Source organism: Arachis ipaensis, chromosome B3, assembly GCF_059453495.1.
Source record: "Arachis ipaensis isolate K30076 ecotype BB chromosome B3, ASM5945349v1, whole genome shotgun sequence".
NCBI classification, from domain to species: domain Eukaryota; kingdom Viridiplantae; phylum Streptophyta; class Magnoliopsida; order Fabales; family Fabaceae; genus Arachis; species Arachis ipaensis.
This window is the reverse complement of record NC_142438.1, coordinates 22,661,142-22,676,907: the sequence shown is the minus strand read 5'-3', so window position 1 is coordinate 22,676,907 and position 15,766 is coordinate 22,661,142. Positions and strand designations below refer to the sequence as shown.

At 32.6% G+C, this 15,766-nt stretch overlaps 2 protein-coding genes across 2 annotated transcripts; one reads left to right on the top strand and one right to left on the bottom strand.

Moving 5' to 3' along the window:
• The first annotated feature begins 6,072 nt into the window (after positions 1-6,072).
• LOC148570043 (serine/threonine-protein phosphatase 7 long form homolog) lies at positions 6,073-7,126 on the top strand. The gene is made up of 3 exons (XM_088510193.1): positions 6,073-6,260; positions 6,369-6,554; positions 6,629-7,126. Exons 1-3 carry the CDS (start codon positions 6,103-6,105, stop codon positions 6,732-6,734), a joined length of 450 nt encoding a protein of 149 aa, XP_088366319.1. The 5' UTR covers positions 6,073-6,102; the 3' UTR covers positions 6,735-7,126.
• LOC148570042 (uncharacterized) lies at positions 6,941-9,389 on the bottom strand. The gene is made up of 3 exons (XM_088506805.1): positions 8,801-9,389; positions 7,163-8,160; positions 6,941-7,072 (listed from the first exon to the last, which is right to left on the bottom strand). Exons 1-3 carry the CDS (start codon positions 9,387-9,389, stop codon positions 6,941-6,943), a joined length of 1,719 nt encoding a protein of 572 aa, XP_088362931.1.
• Positions 9,390-15,766: the final 6,377 nt, after the last annotated feature.

Here is a 15,766-nt window from a genome sequence, read left to right as displayed (position 1 = left end):
TTCAACAACATCTCCTCTAAAACTCGGACTTTGCCACCCTTTTCGGGTCCCAACCAAACCAAACCAAACACCTGTTAATCATTCAAATCACTTCCAATAACAATTTTCACAACAACCACACTCAACACAGGGAAATTGCAAAATCCAGAATCCAATCAACCAATTCTATAAATTGCAATTTAAATCAACTTCTTTCAACAGCATTAATCAATAATTAAGAACTTTCAATTTTCTCAAACAGTTTCAAACCAAACCGCTCCTCAAACCCTGTTCGAACCATTACCAAAATAGTAAACTATTCTCAATAAGCAAACCGTTTCCAAATATCAAGTCCTTTCCAAATTTGTTTTAAAATCAAATTCCGATATCAAATCGGGTTCAATATCAAATCAAATTTCAATACTAAACCTTTCCTAAAATCGAATTATTTCCAAAATTAAACTAAATGTCATTATTAAATCTCTCCCATTAATTCAAGGAAAACCACTTTAACAACACCCGACAATTAATCAGAATTTTCAGCTTTCTCAATCGATCAATCTATTAATCAAACTAATAATCTCATTCATCCAAAACAACTCTATTCAACTCATAAGACTCAAGAAATCACCAAAAATGTATTTTACGCATTAATATCGATTTATAACAACCCTGTAATGTAAAATAGATTTAGGAAAAACCCCTACCTCGACAAGCCGAACTCAAAAGCTATAAAACGCGCAAAACATCTTTTTCTCTCAGCCTGCAGCAAAAGCAGCTCCATTTGATCTTTGCCGCGACATCGACAACGCTAAACACGACATACAATCGCTGTAATTCGACCCTATAGCAAAAACGCCACAGAAACCTCAGTAATGTATAATGGAAAAGCAATGAAAGAGGTTTTCAGATTAATATAGCTTACTGTACTCAGAGAAAAACCAAGGATCAGAGTAACCGCAGTTCCACAGCTTACTCCGGCAGCGTTTCTCGGCGGTCAGAGCAGCGGCAAGGCTTCCTCCTCCTCTGGTAGCGACTACAACCCCCTTCTCTCCCTCAATCGTGTTCTGTCTCATCACTCCTCTTCCTTTCGCGTACAGTGGCAGTAACATGGACCAAGGTTCGGTGGTGGAGGCAACCTCAATGGCGGTGAAATGCGGCGACTGTGGGAGCTCGGCGACGGTGGTAGGGCGCGGCGTAGGCGGCGACGGAGGTAGCTTCCTCTTCTTCCCGTCGCGGTTCCCTTCACAAATCCCCCTTTCAGCGACCGCGACGGCCTCCACAACGACTGGCTCAAGGAAACGGCGACATAGACAGTCTCAGATAACGATGATGGCCAGCACAATGACGGCGACCTCCCGCGGCAGTGGCGGCACAGCTGGCGGCGTGAATCCCTTCTTCCTCCTCGCGTCTCTCTCTCTGCCCGATCTCTCTCCTCTGCTCGTGCATGACCGCGGCTCGTGAACGAACCAGGGCTCCTCGTGTAGCAGCTCCTCGGAACCGTGGCGGCGGCGTGATAACAGCGCGGTGGCGGCGCGGTTCCTCCCTTCAGCTTAACGACGGCATGACGGCGACCCACACCCTACCGGCGACGCATCTCCCTTCTCGGATCTCTCCTCCATGTATGTGAGTGAGTTTTTTTTGTGTGTGTATGGTTGGGAAGGCAAAAGAGTGAGGAGAGGAGGGTTGGGGCTGCGCAGGTGAAGGGGAGGGAGAGGCGGTGAGGATAGAATTAGGGTTAAGGGCAATTTAGTCATTTTACTAAAATTAGGGGTAGTAGAGTAATTGAAAACCAATTTTAATTCAATAAAATTATTTTTAAAGAAAATATTATTTAATTATAAATTTACAAATTAATTTCAATGAAATATTCTAATTATTTGAATTAAATCACATAAATATTCTTGTCATTCCGTAACTACTAATTTTGTAATTTAAATATAGAAAATAATTCAATAATTATAAAATTAGATAAAATTTTAATTAATTATCAAACTTGATTTAATTTCTGATTTAATTAGCTTTAATTAAATAATTTCTGAAAATAAAATTTCTAATGATTTAGATGAATAGAAATTAATTCATAATAAGATTTATTTGAAAACTATAGGTCTTACAGTAAAGATTAGACTCAATTCACTACAAGATAAAAAATTGACTTAAATTTTGAAATTAATTTAAATAATATGAATATAATCTATAATTTTATATAAATAAATTATTATTTATATATTAAAAAATATTAAGATATATATTATCTACGTATATATCAATTATAATCTATATTTTTTATCAAAATTATATATAAAAATATTATTATAAAATTTTATATCAAAATATATAGATATGTTATTCACTTTTATTATAATAATTTAGTTAGATATATTATATTCTAATTATCACACATTTAACCTCCAATAAAATATTACCATTTAGATATGAAACACACACACACACATTTAACAAACATGAATATTATAATTGTTTTATTGTATTGAAAGTTAAAAAAATAAAAATCACAAATTATAATATATACATATAATTGAGCCAGGTTAAGAAATTAATAATTTGAGTTTATCTATGATTATCAAGTTCGATTTATTTAATATATGAGCTCAAATTTAACTTATAAACTCATGAATTTAATTTATAAAAGCTATTACTAAGTCAAATTCGAATTGACTTGCATGTTGATTTGACTCGTTTCAAACCCTAATTGTATGTGTGACAATAGGACATATATAATTTTTTTTTTGGTAGATTGAAAGGCCAAAAGTCCGAGACAAAGAAAATTACAAGGCTACATTGCGAGGCATAGAAGCCCCAAAAATATCATTGACAACTATGAAACTAAGTACGGGTGGAGATGAGTTCCAGTATCTAATCTCCAGTTTCTGTTTGAGGCTATATGGATAGTAAGCTAATCCACACATCTGTTCGCTTCTCGATAGATATGTGTGAATCGAATTTGTCAATCTCCATCAATAAGGGTTCTTATTGTATGGTAAAGCACTGAGTTTGAACCCGTCTTCTTCTTGTGACTCAAAATGCTCTCCATCACTGCTTTTGAATTGTACTCCACCCACACTTTTGTAAAATCTAGCGTCTTTGTCATCTCCAAGCCAATACACACTCCTTAGAGCTCAGCTATTAAGGTTGTGCAGAAGCCAATATTTTTAGAAAAATTTATTATCCACCGGCCGCCACTATTCCTAATCACTCCACCACATCCTACCTTACCTGGGTTGGTTTTTGCCGCTCCATCCGTATTCACTTTAACCCAACTATCAGGGGATCTTTCTCACTTAATATTTATGAGAGTGTGTTCCTTAGGGTTGGGTCCATTGCTATTCTGCCTAAAAATCTCCTAAATTTTCAAATCATCTTCCTGAATGATCGAGTGTGTCGCGCCGTTGGAGGTCTTCTATAAGGGTATTGGAGGATTTTCATGTTCCTCCAACCCCAGAGTTTGAAAGAAGCCACCATAAAAGTGTTAACCAACTCAACTTAAATCGAGCTTTTCCAATCAAAGTTTAAATTCCGTTGAATCCATTCCTGACCCTAGATGACCCTAGATGTTGTAAAATAAAGGCAAGCCATCTGGTTTCCTCCACACCTTCCTGGCTTTAATACAGCCTCTGAGAATATGAATTGTATCTTCGATCTGAGAACATGAATTGTATCTTCGGATAATAGCCTCAATTTTCATTTGCACTTTTTTTCCATTCCAAAAATGTTTTCGGTCCAAATGTTGCTTGCATTATGATTTCTCTTGTTTTGGGCCATCTAAATTCATTACACTTAACCTAATTCTTTAGACCAGAACCATAACGAAAACATTATTTCTTTAGACAAGACATAAGAGAGTGAAGTACATACACTTAGTTATTTGTTCTTCCAAGACCAGAAAAAAAGGCTTAGCACTTTATTTGGTTGACAAAGAAAAAATGATTAGCAGAAGAAAATTAATGAGTTTCTTTCTTTATATTTAGAAGTATATATAACAAAAAAAAAAGTCTCAAAATAGGATATTAAAAAATGGGTTTAACGGCAGATTTTAGAAGGTTTTAAAAACTTACTGACTATTTTTTGTTATTGTTAAGAAAAGTTCCTAAACAAGATATATCACTTCTTAGTGTCTCTATGGTACAAGAAAAATATTTTTCTCACAACCAGCTTTGCTAATGGCTTAGCCTTTCGCAAACTGTCATCAAACAATACTCATTGAAATTATTTAGGTGTTTATAGCAACAGTTTTACAGTCATCGTCTGTGATAATATTGGAGTATTTTATGGACGTTCCAATCGTTTATAAGGGGCGATGAGATTTTTAAATAAAAAAGCTATTGTATATTTTTATTGCACTTTTTAATTTTTATATGGGGCTTTGAATTGTGTTGCACCGGGTTATGGGAACGGGAGTGCTGAACATGGATGTGGTGTCAGGTGTCTTGCAACTCGGACCGTGCGACACATAAGCAGCAACACAGAGGGTCCGACTTGTTGTAACGAAAATGGATGGTCCGTTTTGTTGCATGGTGGACACGCGGCATGCAAACGTAGCTCCTCAGATGGTGCCCCACAGACCAACTTGCTGGATGCAACAAAAACTCTCACCATCCGAGTTTTTACTTTGAGCCTTCACTTTTAACCTCTCAAAACTCCATTGTTGTTCTTCATTTCTCTGCTGTTGGTGGGTTTGCATGGTAGAGAAAATAGAAAAATACCAAAAAAAAAAAATAAAATTAAATATGTTGATCGCCCTGAACTTCATATTATGCACTATCTCAGTTTGCCAGATTATGTAAGTTTGTTTAAAATTTTTTTAATTTTTATAATTATAGTTATTATTGTTATAAATTTAGTTGTTATTATTATTGTTAGGATCTGAGTTTAGAAATATACATAGAATGGTTAGGACTAATTTTAATTTTTTTTTAAAATTTTTTCACTATTTTTGTATAAAAATTATTATTGTTAGTGTGTTAATTATTATTATTGTTAGTGTTAATGATGCTATATACATTGTTGTTGCAGTTTAAAAGAAAAGAAACGCTTTAATTTTTTTTAATTTGTTTAATATTTCTTATTATAATTATTTGAATTTCGGAAGAAGTGAAATATTAAAATATTTAAAAAATAAATTAGAAAATTTAAACCGAATTGTTATTAATTTTTTAATACAATTTTTTTTAATATTTTATAAATTTTTAATTATTTATAATTGTTACGATATTAAATATTATTGTGGCTATGAATAGTTGGACCTAGGAATAAATAAGAACTGAATGGTTATTATTAGTATTAATTTATAAAAGTGTGTTACTTTATTGTAGTTGATTGTAATTATCATTGTTAGAAAAGTTAATTATTATTGTTATTAAAAATGAATTTAAGAAGATAATGACAATAATTATTAATATTTTTTAAAATTTCGAAATATGTGTTTAATTTTACTTAAGTAATAGCTAATAGATAATTAATATAACAAATAATAATAATGTTGTATGTTAGAAAAATTATTTCTATATCGTAAATAAAAAAACAAACAGCATCTCTAATTTACTAATTTTATTGAGATTTGATTAAGAATGTATGTATATGTATGTATTATGAATCTATGTATTTGTATGTATTAGTTAATGTTATTAATAATTTATTTTGGAAGTACTAATTATTTGTTTTAGTCGAATTAAGTCAAATAATTTATGACAAATGTCTGGTTTCAAGTTGTATTTGTTGTTGAGTTAGTTGTGAAGATTTTGTTAATGAGAGTTTGTAGTTTAAAAATTCTTGCTTTGTAGTAGTAAGTTAGCAATAGTTTATGAGTTGACTAATAATTTGTTATGTTTTTTGTAGAAATTAAGAATGTTGACCTGTGACCATCCAATTCCGCCGGATCAGTACAACGATCAGGTGGAGGAGCATTTACGAGTTACTGAATTCTATCATGCATCTCAGATTGGTGTCGTACAAAATCAGAAAGCACTCGTGGATGCTCTAATAGAACGGTGGCACCCTGATACACATACGTTTCACCTTCCAATTGGTGAATGTGCCGTAACTCTTGAAGATGTGGCTCTAATTATTGGTCTTCCGACGGATGGTCTTCCAGTTACTGGGATGACAATGAGTAGTTTCTCAGCGTTGGAGGCGAAATGTTTGCATCAATTTGGAGTTGCACCGCGTAAGTCGAATTGTAGAGGATGCTGCATAAAACTGACTTGGCTGCGGGATCTAAAAGAAAACGTTCAGTTGACTGATGAATTAAGTATACACAGGTATGTGAAGTGTCATATTATGTTGCTGATCGGGACGATCTTGTTTGGGGATAAATCTGGGGCAGGTGTGCACTAGAAGTTTTTACCCTTGCTTCGTGATTTTGCCAGTATTGGACATTATAGTTGGGGTTCGGCATGCCTAGTACACCTCTACAGGGGGTTATGCAGGGCATCTCGTTATAACTATAAAGAAATAGATGGTCCAATAACACTTCTGCTCGGTTGGGCTTGGATCCGACTGCCATATCTATCGCCGCTTCCCAGAGAACCCCACAGTTTTCCATTAGCCAACAGGTAATGTTATGTTACAATCTACCTGTAACTTTATATTTAAAATTCAGTTTAGCTAATTGAATATATGATATTAGGTGGCGTAACTGGGAGCATGGTGACCGACGATATAGATATTTGAATCTAGCTCACTTTAGGAAGGCCTTTGATGAACTCCAGGAAGGCCAGGTGTGTTTTAATTAAAGAATTCTTAGTTTTGGGTTTGGGGCCCGAGACAAAGTTATGAGGCATTTTTATTGTTATTGGTATTCTGGGTTGTAATCATGAGTTTCCTTTATTTTTCCCAGTTTGTGTGGGTTGCATATGCTGTGGATCGCGTGGATCCGAACATAATTCCTGCTGAAATCTATATGCAGTCGATTGTGTGGACCGCTACTATTCCCTTGGTGTCATTTGAATGTATCGAGTGGCATGCTACCGATAGGTATAGGCGACAGTTCGGTTTCGTTCAGGGAGTACCTCGCCCCGTTCTCGTAAACGTTGGTAACGCACCTCGTACTCCCGCACCGTCCTCGAATATCCTGCAGGATAAAAAGAAATATTTGAAACAAAAGAATTCAACACACTTATTGAATGGAACTCTGATACTAAATTAATTAGCTATTATGAGCGTTACCTATGTTGACGACCAGTTTCTGCAAGTACGGCGCCTTGAATTTTCTCAGAAAATTCGACTCTATATGCTTGATGCAAAACATATGAAAAGCTCTAGGAGGTGACCAAGCCCCGTTACTCCTTTCCACAGCTACATTTATGGATTCGTGACGGTCGGATATCAGTCCCACACCATCCCGAGTGACAACATGCTGACGAAGGTTACTCAGAAAAAAGTGCCACGCATCTGAAGTCTCTCCCTCCACAATTGCAAACGCAATTGGGACGATATTGTTGTTGCCATCCTGTGACACTGCCACTAGTAGACAACCCTTGTACTTTCCGTACAAGTGAGTCACATCCACCTGGACGATTGGCTTACAATGTCTGAATGCTCTAATGCAGGGGTAATAACTCCAAAAGACACGATGCAATACCCGAATATCAGTCACCAAGTCATCGCCTTGATATGCAGGCATAGTCTCAAAATGAATAACAGCAGACGGCTCCTTGTGACACATGGCCTCAAACCATATAGGCAACGCTTTGTACGATGCTTCCCAGTCTCCAAATATTTTTTTCACTGCCTTTTGCTTAGCCAACCATGTTTTTCGATAACTAACAGTGTAGTTAAACTTCGATTGCACCTCTGCTATAATCGATTTTACCTTTAAGGCGGGGTCAGCCTCAACCAACGGCTTAATTACTTCTGCAATTGTGGTCGAATCTAGCTTCGAATGATCCTGAGAAATTGTGGCTCTGGTACATGTGTCACTGCCATTATACCTCCTTATAACCCAATAGTACTTCCGGCTGATCATGCTAATCTGGATAAGCCAATCACACCCTGACCCATACTGTGTACACTTCGCATAAAATGTCAACGGCTCAGACTCATACACCCGGTAATCTACGCTTCTTCGTATAGTATACTCTTTTATCGCTTTAATAACAGCTTCCCTGGAACTGAATTCCATCCCAACGGCAAATTTACCATCTGCGACAAAAAGAATTTCTGCCACCAGGACAGCCATACAACCAATTTTAAAAACACAAATATTTAAACATTCGAAAATAAAGGTAAAACAATTTTTACTGCATCAATTATAATAAAAACCTCCAAACTATTCATATTTAACTAATTTACTAACAAATACTTATTTATATTCAACTAATCTACTAACCGATGCTAATTTTAATTTAACTAATTTACTAGTTATATTTACTTAATTTACTAATAAACTCCAATTTATATTGACTTAATTTTAATTTAACTTAATTTAACCAATTTAACCAATTTTAATTTAACTAATTTACTTATATTTACTTAATAAATTCCAATTTAACCAATTTTAATTAAACTAATTTACTAATAAATTTCAATTTATATTTACTTAATTTACTAAATTAACTCATAAATACTAACGGATTATTTAACTAATTTACTACTTAACCAATAAATTCTAATTTATATTCAACTAAATCAATAACTCTCTTATAAATTTACTATCTTAAAGTTAAATACACAAATAGGTAAACAAAAATAAATACTGATCGAGTATATTTCCACACCTCACTTAGCTACTTGGTCCGACTATCAAGATAAATTAATAAAAAAGTTTCAATCTTTCATATAAATACGGAGAATTACGTACCTGCATTGATATAATCCGGAAACTCCGGAACATGCATGGCTTCCAAATCCAAAATTTGCATGAATGATGGCTCCTCAAACGGCATATTGTTTGCCAGTGCAGTTGCCACATCAGACACATCCGGAGCCATAGCTCCGTCACCTTGAACCTCATTTCCATCTGGACCAATAACTTCGTAGTTGCTTTCGAACTCTTCTTCACTGTCACTATTGTAATCTTCCCGTAGAATATTCCGGTCGGCCTCAGATTGCTCAAACTCAACATACAACTCGATGAACGAGAGTTGACTCCGATTTTCAATATACATGGAAAACATATCTTGCATGCTCGCTTCGTCCGTTACATATTTCGTTTGAAACTGGACGAATCCACCAAACACTTGTATAGGATTTCTATATAGAATACATGATATCCTTCTTGCCCTCTCAGAATGAATCTTTTCACAGATCACACATTTGAGCTCTTCAAATGAGATTGTGAAAGGAATCACCAAATCTAATGGATTTTCACAAACAAATGTTACTCCTTCAGATGTTTGTAACAAAATCTGACCAAAATAATACACCTTCAATAATACTCTGTCACTCATTTCTCTCAATCACGTTAACAAGCTCATAAACTTGGGTTTTAGATTTTTAGCTATTATGCCAAACAAGTAACGAAACAGAAGAACTAAAAACCAGAAGAAAGAAAGAACCGTTGAAAAAGGAGAAGAAGAATATGCGAGAGTGGTTGTTCTGATCCAGTTTTCACCAACTTTTATTTAAAGTCCCAACCAAATCGAACCATGCAATTACCTTTAGTGAATTCAAAAAAATAATAAAAAACTCATCTTGGACCCTCCGATTTCATAATACAACACAAAAAAAAAAAAAAACCAACACTGCTAACAATTCGGAGGGTAAGATTAGCATCTTCCAGAATTTCAACATCTCTTCCTCCTCAAATCGGACCCACCGATTTACTATGTAAAATATGACGCTCAAACAACTCGCACCTTCCGAGTTGTTAGACCTGACACCAACAAAAAAACTGCCCCACATATCTGTATTGCTCTTTCATGACTCCATATCCAAAAAAAACACACACAAAGTCTCCATATAAAAAAAAAATGAGCCTTTTTATTGATGTTACGGTTGTTAATAAAATTAAGTCCAAATAACAGTAATAATAATAATAAAATCTTATCCCATTAAATAGATAACATAAATCAAATGATACTTTTACGACCTGTCATGTCCTAGTGAAATTATTCACAGATATACCTAACTTGACCAGCTCATGCAAAACTTTTTTAGATATTACTCTACCTTTAATTACTGGTTTATTCTATGTAATTGACCATCTTAACTGAATGCTTTACTAGTCTTCCACTTATTTATCCAAATTACCTAATAAGACAAGCTCCACCATCTTTTTAACAATGAATGATACTTTAATTATCTTTTTTATATCTATTTACATGTGTGTAACTTTTATCTATCTAATCATTTTTATTTCGATCATAATAAACTTATGTTTATGTTCTCTGTTTATTTCTGAGTATTTTATTCTATATAACATAATTAGTCTAATAACAATGGAATAAAATTTATCTTAAAGATACTTTTTATCACATATAAAACCCTAAACACATTGCCATTATTTTGACTAACTGACTTAAATCCTATGGTTTATCTTCTATTATTTTTCTATTATCCCGAATAATACATCCAAAATAATTAATTCGTTTACTCCATATATCCTGTCTTAGTGTGATTTATGTAAAAACCATGTATTTCCAAACTCTATCTCTACAAATATAGCATCTCGTTTAAATCTTCTAGCAATCACTACTAGCAAATTCTTCATTACCGACGTCTTTACCAACAATCAGAGTGTCAGTAAATATTTGTCAAATATATCTCTATTGGTAATTTCCTATCAACTTTTATCGACGTCCTGCGACCATTAGTAATAATCATTAATAATATTAACATTGATAGCTATCAGTTAAATTGATTCAAAAATCATTTTCAAACAACAATGATATACTAAATACAATTAAAAAATAATGTAAAAAATATGTTAACAAAATTAAAAATAAACTACAAGAATATCATTAGTCGTAGTCCTCATCAAGTATTCATTGTCATCTTCACCAGCGTCTCCAAAAGTGGACAGTCTTGCAAAGGTAGGTGGTTGATCACTACCGGGCGTCAGAAAAAAAAGTAGAGGAGGCAGGTAGATATCGTTGGAGGAGCTACAGATCTTTGTGAACGAGCTCCTCGATCATCTCGATCATGATATATATATTAGTGAGTGGAGATAGTTTGCTAGAGTCGGGTGCCTCAGGTAAGTCTGCCCCACTTATAATGCTCGACGTGGTAGAGTGCCTCTAGCTCGGTGTTCCTTATCCATTGCTCTATTTATTGCACCATCTGCTAGGTAAGTTTCCTATTGAGTAGAGTGATTTAGACCATCTCCAGAAATCATATCTTCATCAATCCCAATTCCTATTTATGGCCCACCTATCATAAAAAGTAACTCCACATCAGTTTTTGCGTCATAAACAGTAAATAGGAACTCAAAGCATCTTCTCTTCTCCATTAGGAAGAACTAACTTTAGTCTCTGTTGTGATCTCACTTAATTAATTAATTAAAATACTTGAAATTAATGTAATTAATTTTTTTCAATAATGTCATTTAAATTTATAAATTTAAAAATAATTTACTATTAAAAAATATTAATATTAAATAAATTCAAATATAACAATAATACGCAATATATAATTCGGGATTACACTAATTTGTAAAATTACTTAATACAAAGAAAAATATAATTAAACTCTATAGTTGACGACAAGCATTGTGAAATTGTCATATGTGTTCAATCAAGTCTTCTTTCAATTGTCTATGATGTTGCCTATTTTAGAGTTGGACATTTTTTTGGAGAAATTGATAATATGGTGCAAAATTTATTTCTCCCAACTGAGGTTGTGATAAGCCATTTTTGACATCATCATACTCTAAGCCTTGAGCAAAATTTCTTACATAAGTGTCTCTTTTATCCATTTCATTAATTAATTATTATAATTATTAATAAATTAAATATAATTTAATTATTTAATATAATTATTTATATATAATTATATAAAATAATTAAATCATATTTAATTTATTAATAATTATAATAATTAATTATATATGTAAAGTATAATATATATAACGTTAATACATTAACGATAAACTCACATATATATTATGTATATAAAGTATTAATTTTATTAATAAAATATCATTTCTTTGAAAGAAAGGGAGTTCTTTTGAGCAGACTTCTATTGCTTTGAAGCTTGTGAAAGAATTCACTTTTGGTTTACTTCAATAGTAGGTCCTCATCTTTTACTTATATATAATAAATGAGACTCTAAATTCTTCTACCATTGGAGTTGCTCTTACACCCTCAAGTCTAGCCCATTGGTAGTAGAGCACTCTTTTTAGTGTCTTTTCATAAGCCAAGTGAGACATGGTACTAATGTTAACGTGACCTAAACCATACACCTTGCGACATTTTAAAATTTGATTAATATATTGTTTAATTATTCTAATTTCGTCAAATTTTTAATTAAATTTTTATATTTTTTTATTTTTAATTGAGATCTTAGATTAATATTTTTTTTAATTAGGTCCCTTTTGATAATAAACATTATAAAAAACATTAAACAAAAATCAATTTACTATTATACCCATTAGTTACTCTTTACAAATTACTCATATTCAGTAGGCACTCTCTCTAGAATCAATAAATCCTACAACAATCACTCTAGGTCCTGAACAACAACCAAGCCTATTAATAAAATTCACACTAACATACACTAACAAACAAACAAACAAAAAAATTTTCATGACTTTTCATAATTTGTTCAGCATGATTTATAAACAAAAATAACAGCTTTATCATGAAAATGAGTGACAAAGTCACACCTGAAAAGATTCAGAATCACTAGAGGGTGAAGCTTTAGCACAAGTTCTTCTGGCTTCTAATATAGCATGAACGTTAACATAACTGACTATTGGAGTCTACAATCAAACTCATAAAGAGTCACATTTTTCCTAAACAATTCAACCAACTCAAAAATTATAATAATAAAGAGAGTTTACTTCATCTACAATATAATCAGTTTCAGTAGTACTTTCTATTTCAACCATAGCACCATAGCAACTAAAAACCTGAATAAAAAAGCAAACACAAGTAAGAGCAATAACAATAATAATGATGAAAATAGAGGAATAGTAGAGTATGAATTTAAAAACAAAGCGAATTTGAGTCGGGTGAAAAATTGAGCCAAATTTTGGGGGCAAGCTTAGCTCAGTGCCAAAAATATCGGCATTTCCATTGAGAAGACGAAGGCGAAGAGGAGCATCGTTCCCAATCTCAATCCTGAGTTCGCTTTCTTTTTCCAATTTGACCTGCTACTTCACTCCTGAGCTCGATGCACCGCCACCGTGTGCCATCGTCATTGTTACGCTATTACAATACACAGTTCAAAAGGAAAATTGATTTCACTTATTTATATAAAACGATTCGATTCCAATTTTTCTACTCGGGAATTTTTTGCTTCATCAATCACTCGTTCATTCTTCTACAAGTCCCTAACACTTAGGAGAAGAAAAAAATTTTCGGGTGCACAACAATGACAACAGAACCAATAACAATTAGGAGGAAAAAAATTACAATGGACAGAGAGAAGAATTTTCACAGAACTCAAAATTCTGAGCGGAGAAAACTGCGGTCTTGCAAGTAGCAGCGATGGAAACCAAACCTACTCGTAATGGTATGTTTTGTGAAAAAGAGGATGAGGAAGCACGATTTCGGTGGAAAATTTTCAGCAGAAACACCTTCAACTGTGACAATAACAATGACAAAGTGACATCCTCAAGCAATGTTCTGTGGTGGAGTTGAGCTCGGCTGATGATGGTGTGCGCAACAAAGGGACGAAGGAGAGAGTAAAGGAAAACGACAGTGAAAGTGCTAATTTTGTCTTTTTGAAAAATCAAAGTGAAGTGACAATTAAGGATTCAAAAAAGTTAAGGTATCTTTAATTTGGGAACGGAATATTCGGTTAAATTAAACGTTTTCATCATGACAGAGACTTAATTGAAAAAAATAAATAAATAGTTCTGGGATCCAATTGAAAGAAAAAAAATATAAAGACCTAATTGAAAATTTGACGAAACTATAACGACCAACAAAATAATTAAATCTAATATATTTTAAATTTTAAATATTTAAACATATTTATATTAATTTTTTAAATTTTTTATTTTGATCCCCTATTATAATTTTTGGATCCATCACTATCTTCAACAATAAAATTGTACTAGCCCAATTTAAAAAAAAAATTACCTTTTCTTATACACGGATATCAACCTATTAATATTTCAGCCTATCCTTTATTTCCATTGGATCTCGCTAGGGAGACAATGGACTATTTGTACAATGTGTACAATAGGATACAATGGTCTATTGAGTTACAAAATAAACATCTCTCATACTATCTAACATAACCATTGTACACATTGTATAAATATTCTATTGGCTCCTCATACTTTTCCATTTTCATTTATTTATTGTTTGTATTTCTTTGTTATCCATTTTTGTTGACACGAACACAAGTAAGTGAAGACCAAACAAAAGTATCTCTCCCAACTTGTCCAAAATCTCAACCAAAAAGTCCATAAGCAGCCTATGTGCTCTAAACATTCAAGAAACGAACTTCATATACCAAAAGCAAAAAAATGTGATGTTGCCAGAAATTATTTTTAATACGAAAATAAAAATAATATTTTAATTAAATATTGATATTTGAAGTGTATTACAACATTATAAAAGTATAAAAAAAATATCTAACACATATTTTACATATTGCTAAAATGATGTGATACATGTGTACATATATTCTGCATGTTGCCAGAATAATAACACATGTCTAACACACATCTTAAATGTTAATTATCCACCTGTAAAATCTACTCATATATAATTATATCAAATAATATTATTTTCAACAAAAATACCAATATTTTTTTATATAAAAAAAAAAATTAGCCGTGTTCACAGCAAGCCTTAGTCAACCATCTCCACTTTCTCTCTCCAGCAATTCCGACACTCACTAAAAAGTAAAAACAACACACACAGTCTCAGATATTGATACAGCGAATGGGTTGCCATTCTATTTAATTTCAAGAAATCTCTTTATCTCTATACAGAACAGTTTCTGTGCCGTATAATTTGTCCTTTATTTTTTTTTCAATAGGTACTTTATTAGTGATTCAATCTTTTCTACATATGTTTGGTGATTTAGTCTATTTTTTTCCCTTTTTTTATTCATATGCATATACCTAAAATGAAGGTGACATAAGTGAGCTGTTCTTTTCCAGGAGTTCAACTCAAAAAAAATATTTTTTAAATTTTTCTTCAACTAATTAATTAAAAAAATATTTAATAACAAAAATATATTAACTAAAATCTATCAAAATTTATTATTTTTTATTTTATTTAATATATTTTATAATAAATAAATACTAAACAAAATAAATTTAAACTATTTGAACAAATTATTTTTTTGTTTTACTGGTGTTATCGAATTAATTATAAGTTATTGCCTGATATTAATTGATGATATCAATTCGGTTGATGGATTGATGGTCATGCATATTAATTGTCTGATGGTCACCTGTATTATACTGATCGTCTACCCCACCAAATGCAAATAACTGTATCATCTTAATTATTACCCACTTGTGTTTTCATGATTGAATACTTTTCCAACAATCATCATCAATAACATATTATTGATGCTTTTATCTGAATCTGTTATTCGATCCTCAGAATATTACTATTTTTATTTTGGGGGAATTTCCCGTGTGCTACTAAAATTTAAAGCAATAGGCAGAAATTAAAAACTTAAGATGGGATTGGTTTGT

Bases quoted from the DNA above. Each gene is read 5' to 3' on its own strand.
- LOC148570043 (XM_088510193.1), top strand. From the start codon at position 6,103: ATGACAATGAGTAGTTTCTCAGCGTTGGAGGCGAAATGTTTGCATCAA. The intron at 6,261-6,368 runs GTATGTGAAGTG...TGATTTTGCCAG, and splicing joins GATGAATTAAGTATACACAG to TATTGGACATTATAGTTGGG. The intron at 6,555-6,628 runs GTAATGTTATGT...ATATGATATTAG, and splicing joins AGTTTTCCATTAGCCAACAG to GTGGCGTAACTGGGAGCATG.
- LOC148570042 (XM_088506805.1), bottom strand. From the start codon at position 9,389: ATGAGTGACAGAGTATTATTGAAGGTGTATTATTTTGGTCAGATTTTG. The intron at 8,161-8,800 runs GTACGTAATTCT...TCCTGGTGGCAG, and splicing joins TCCGGATTATATCAATGCAG to AAATTCTTTTTGTCGCAGAT. The intron at 7,073-7,162 runs GCTCATAATAGC...TTTATCCTGCAG, and splicing joins TGGTCGTCAACATAGGTAAC to GATATTCGAGGACGGTGCGG.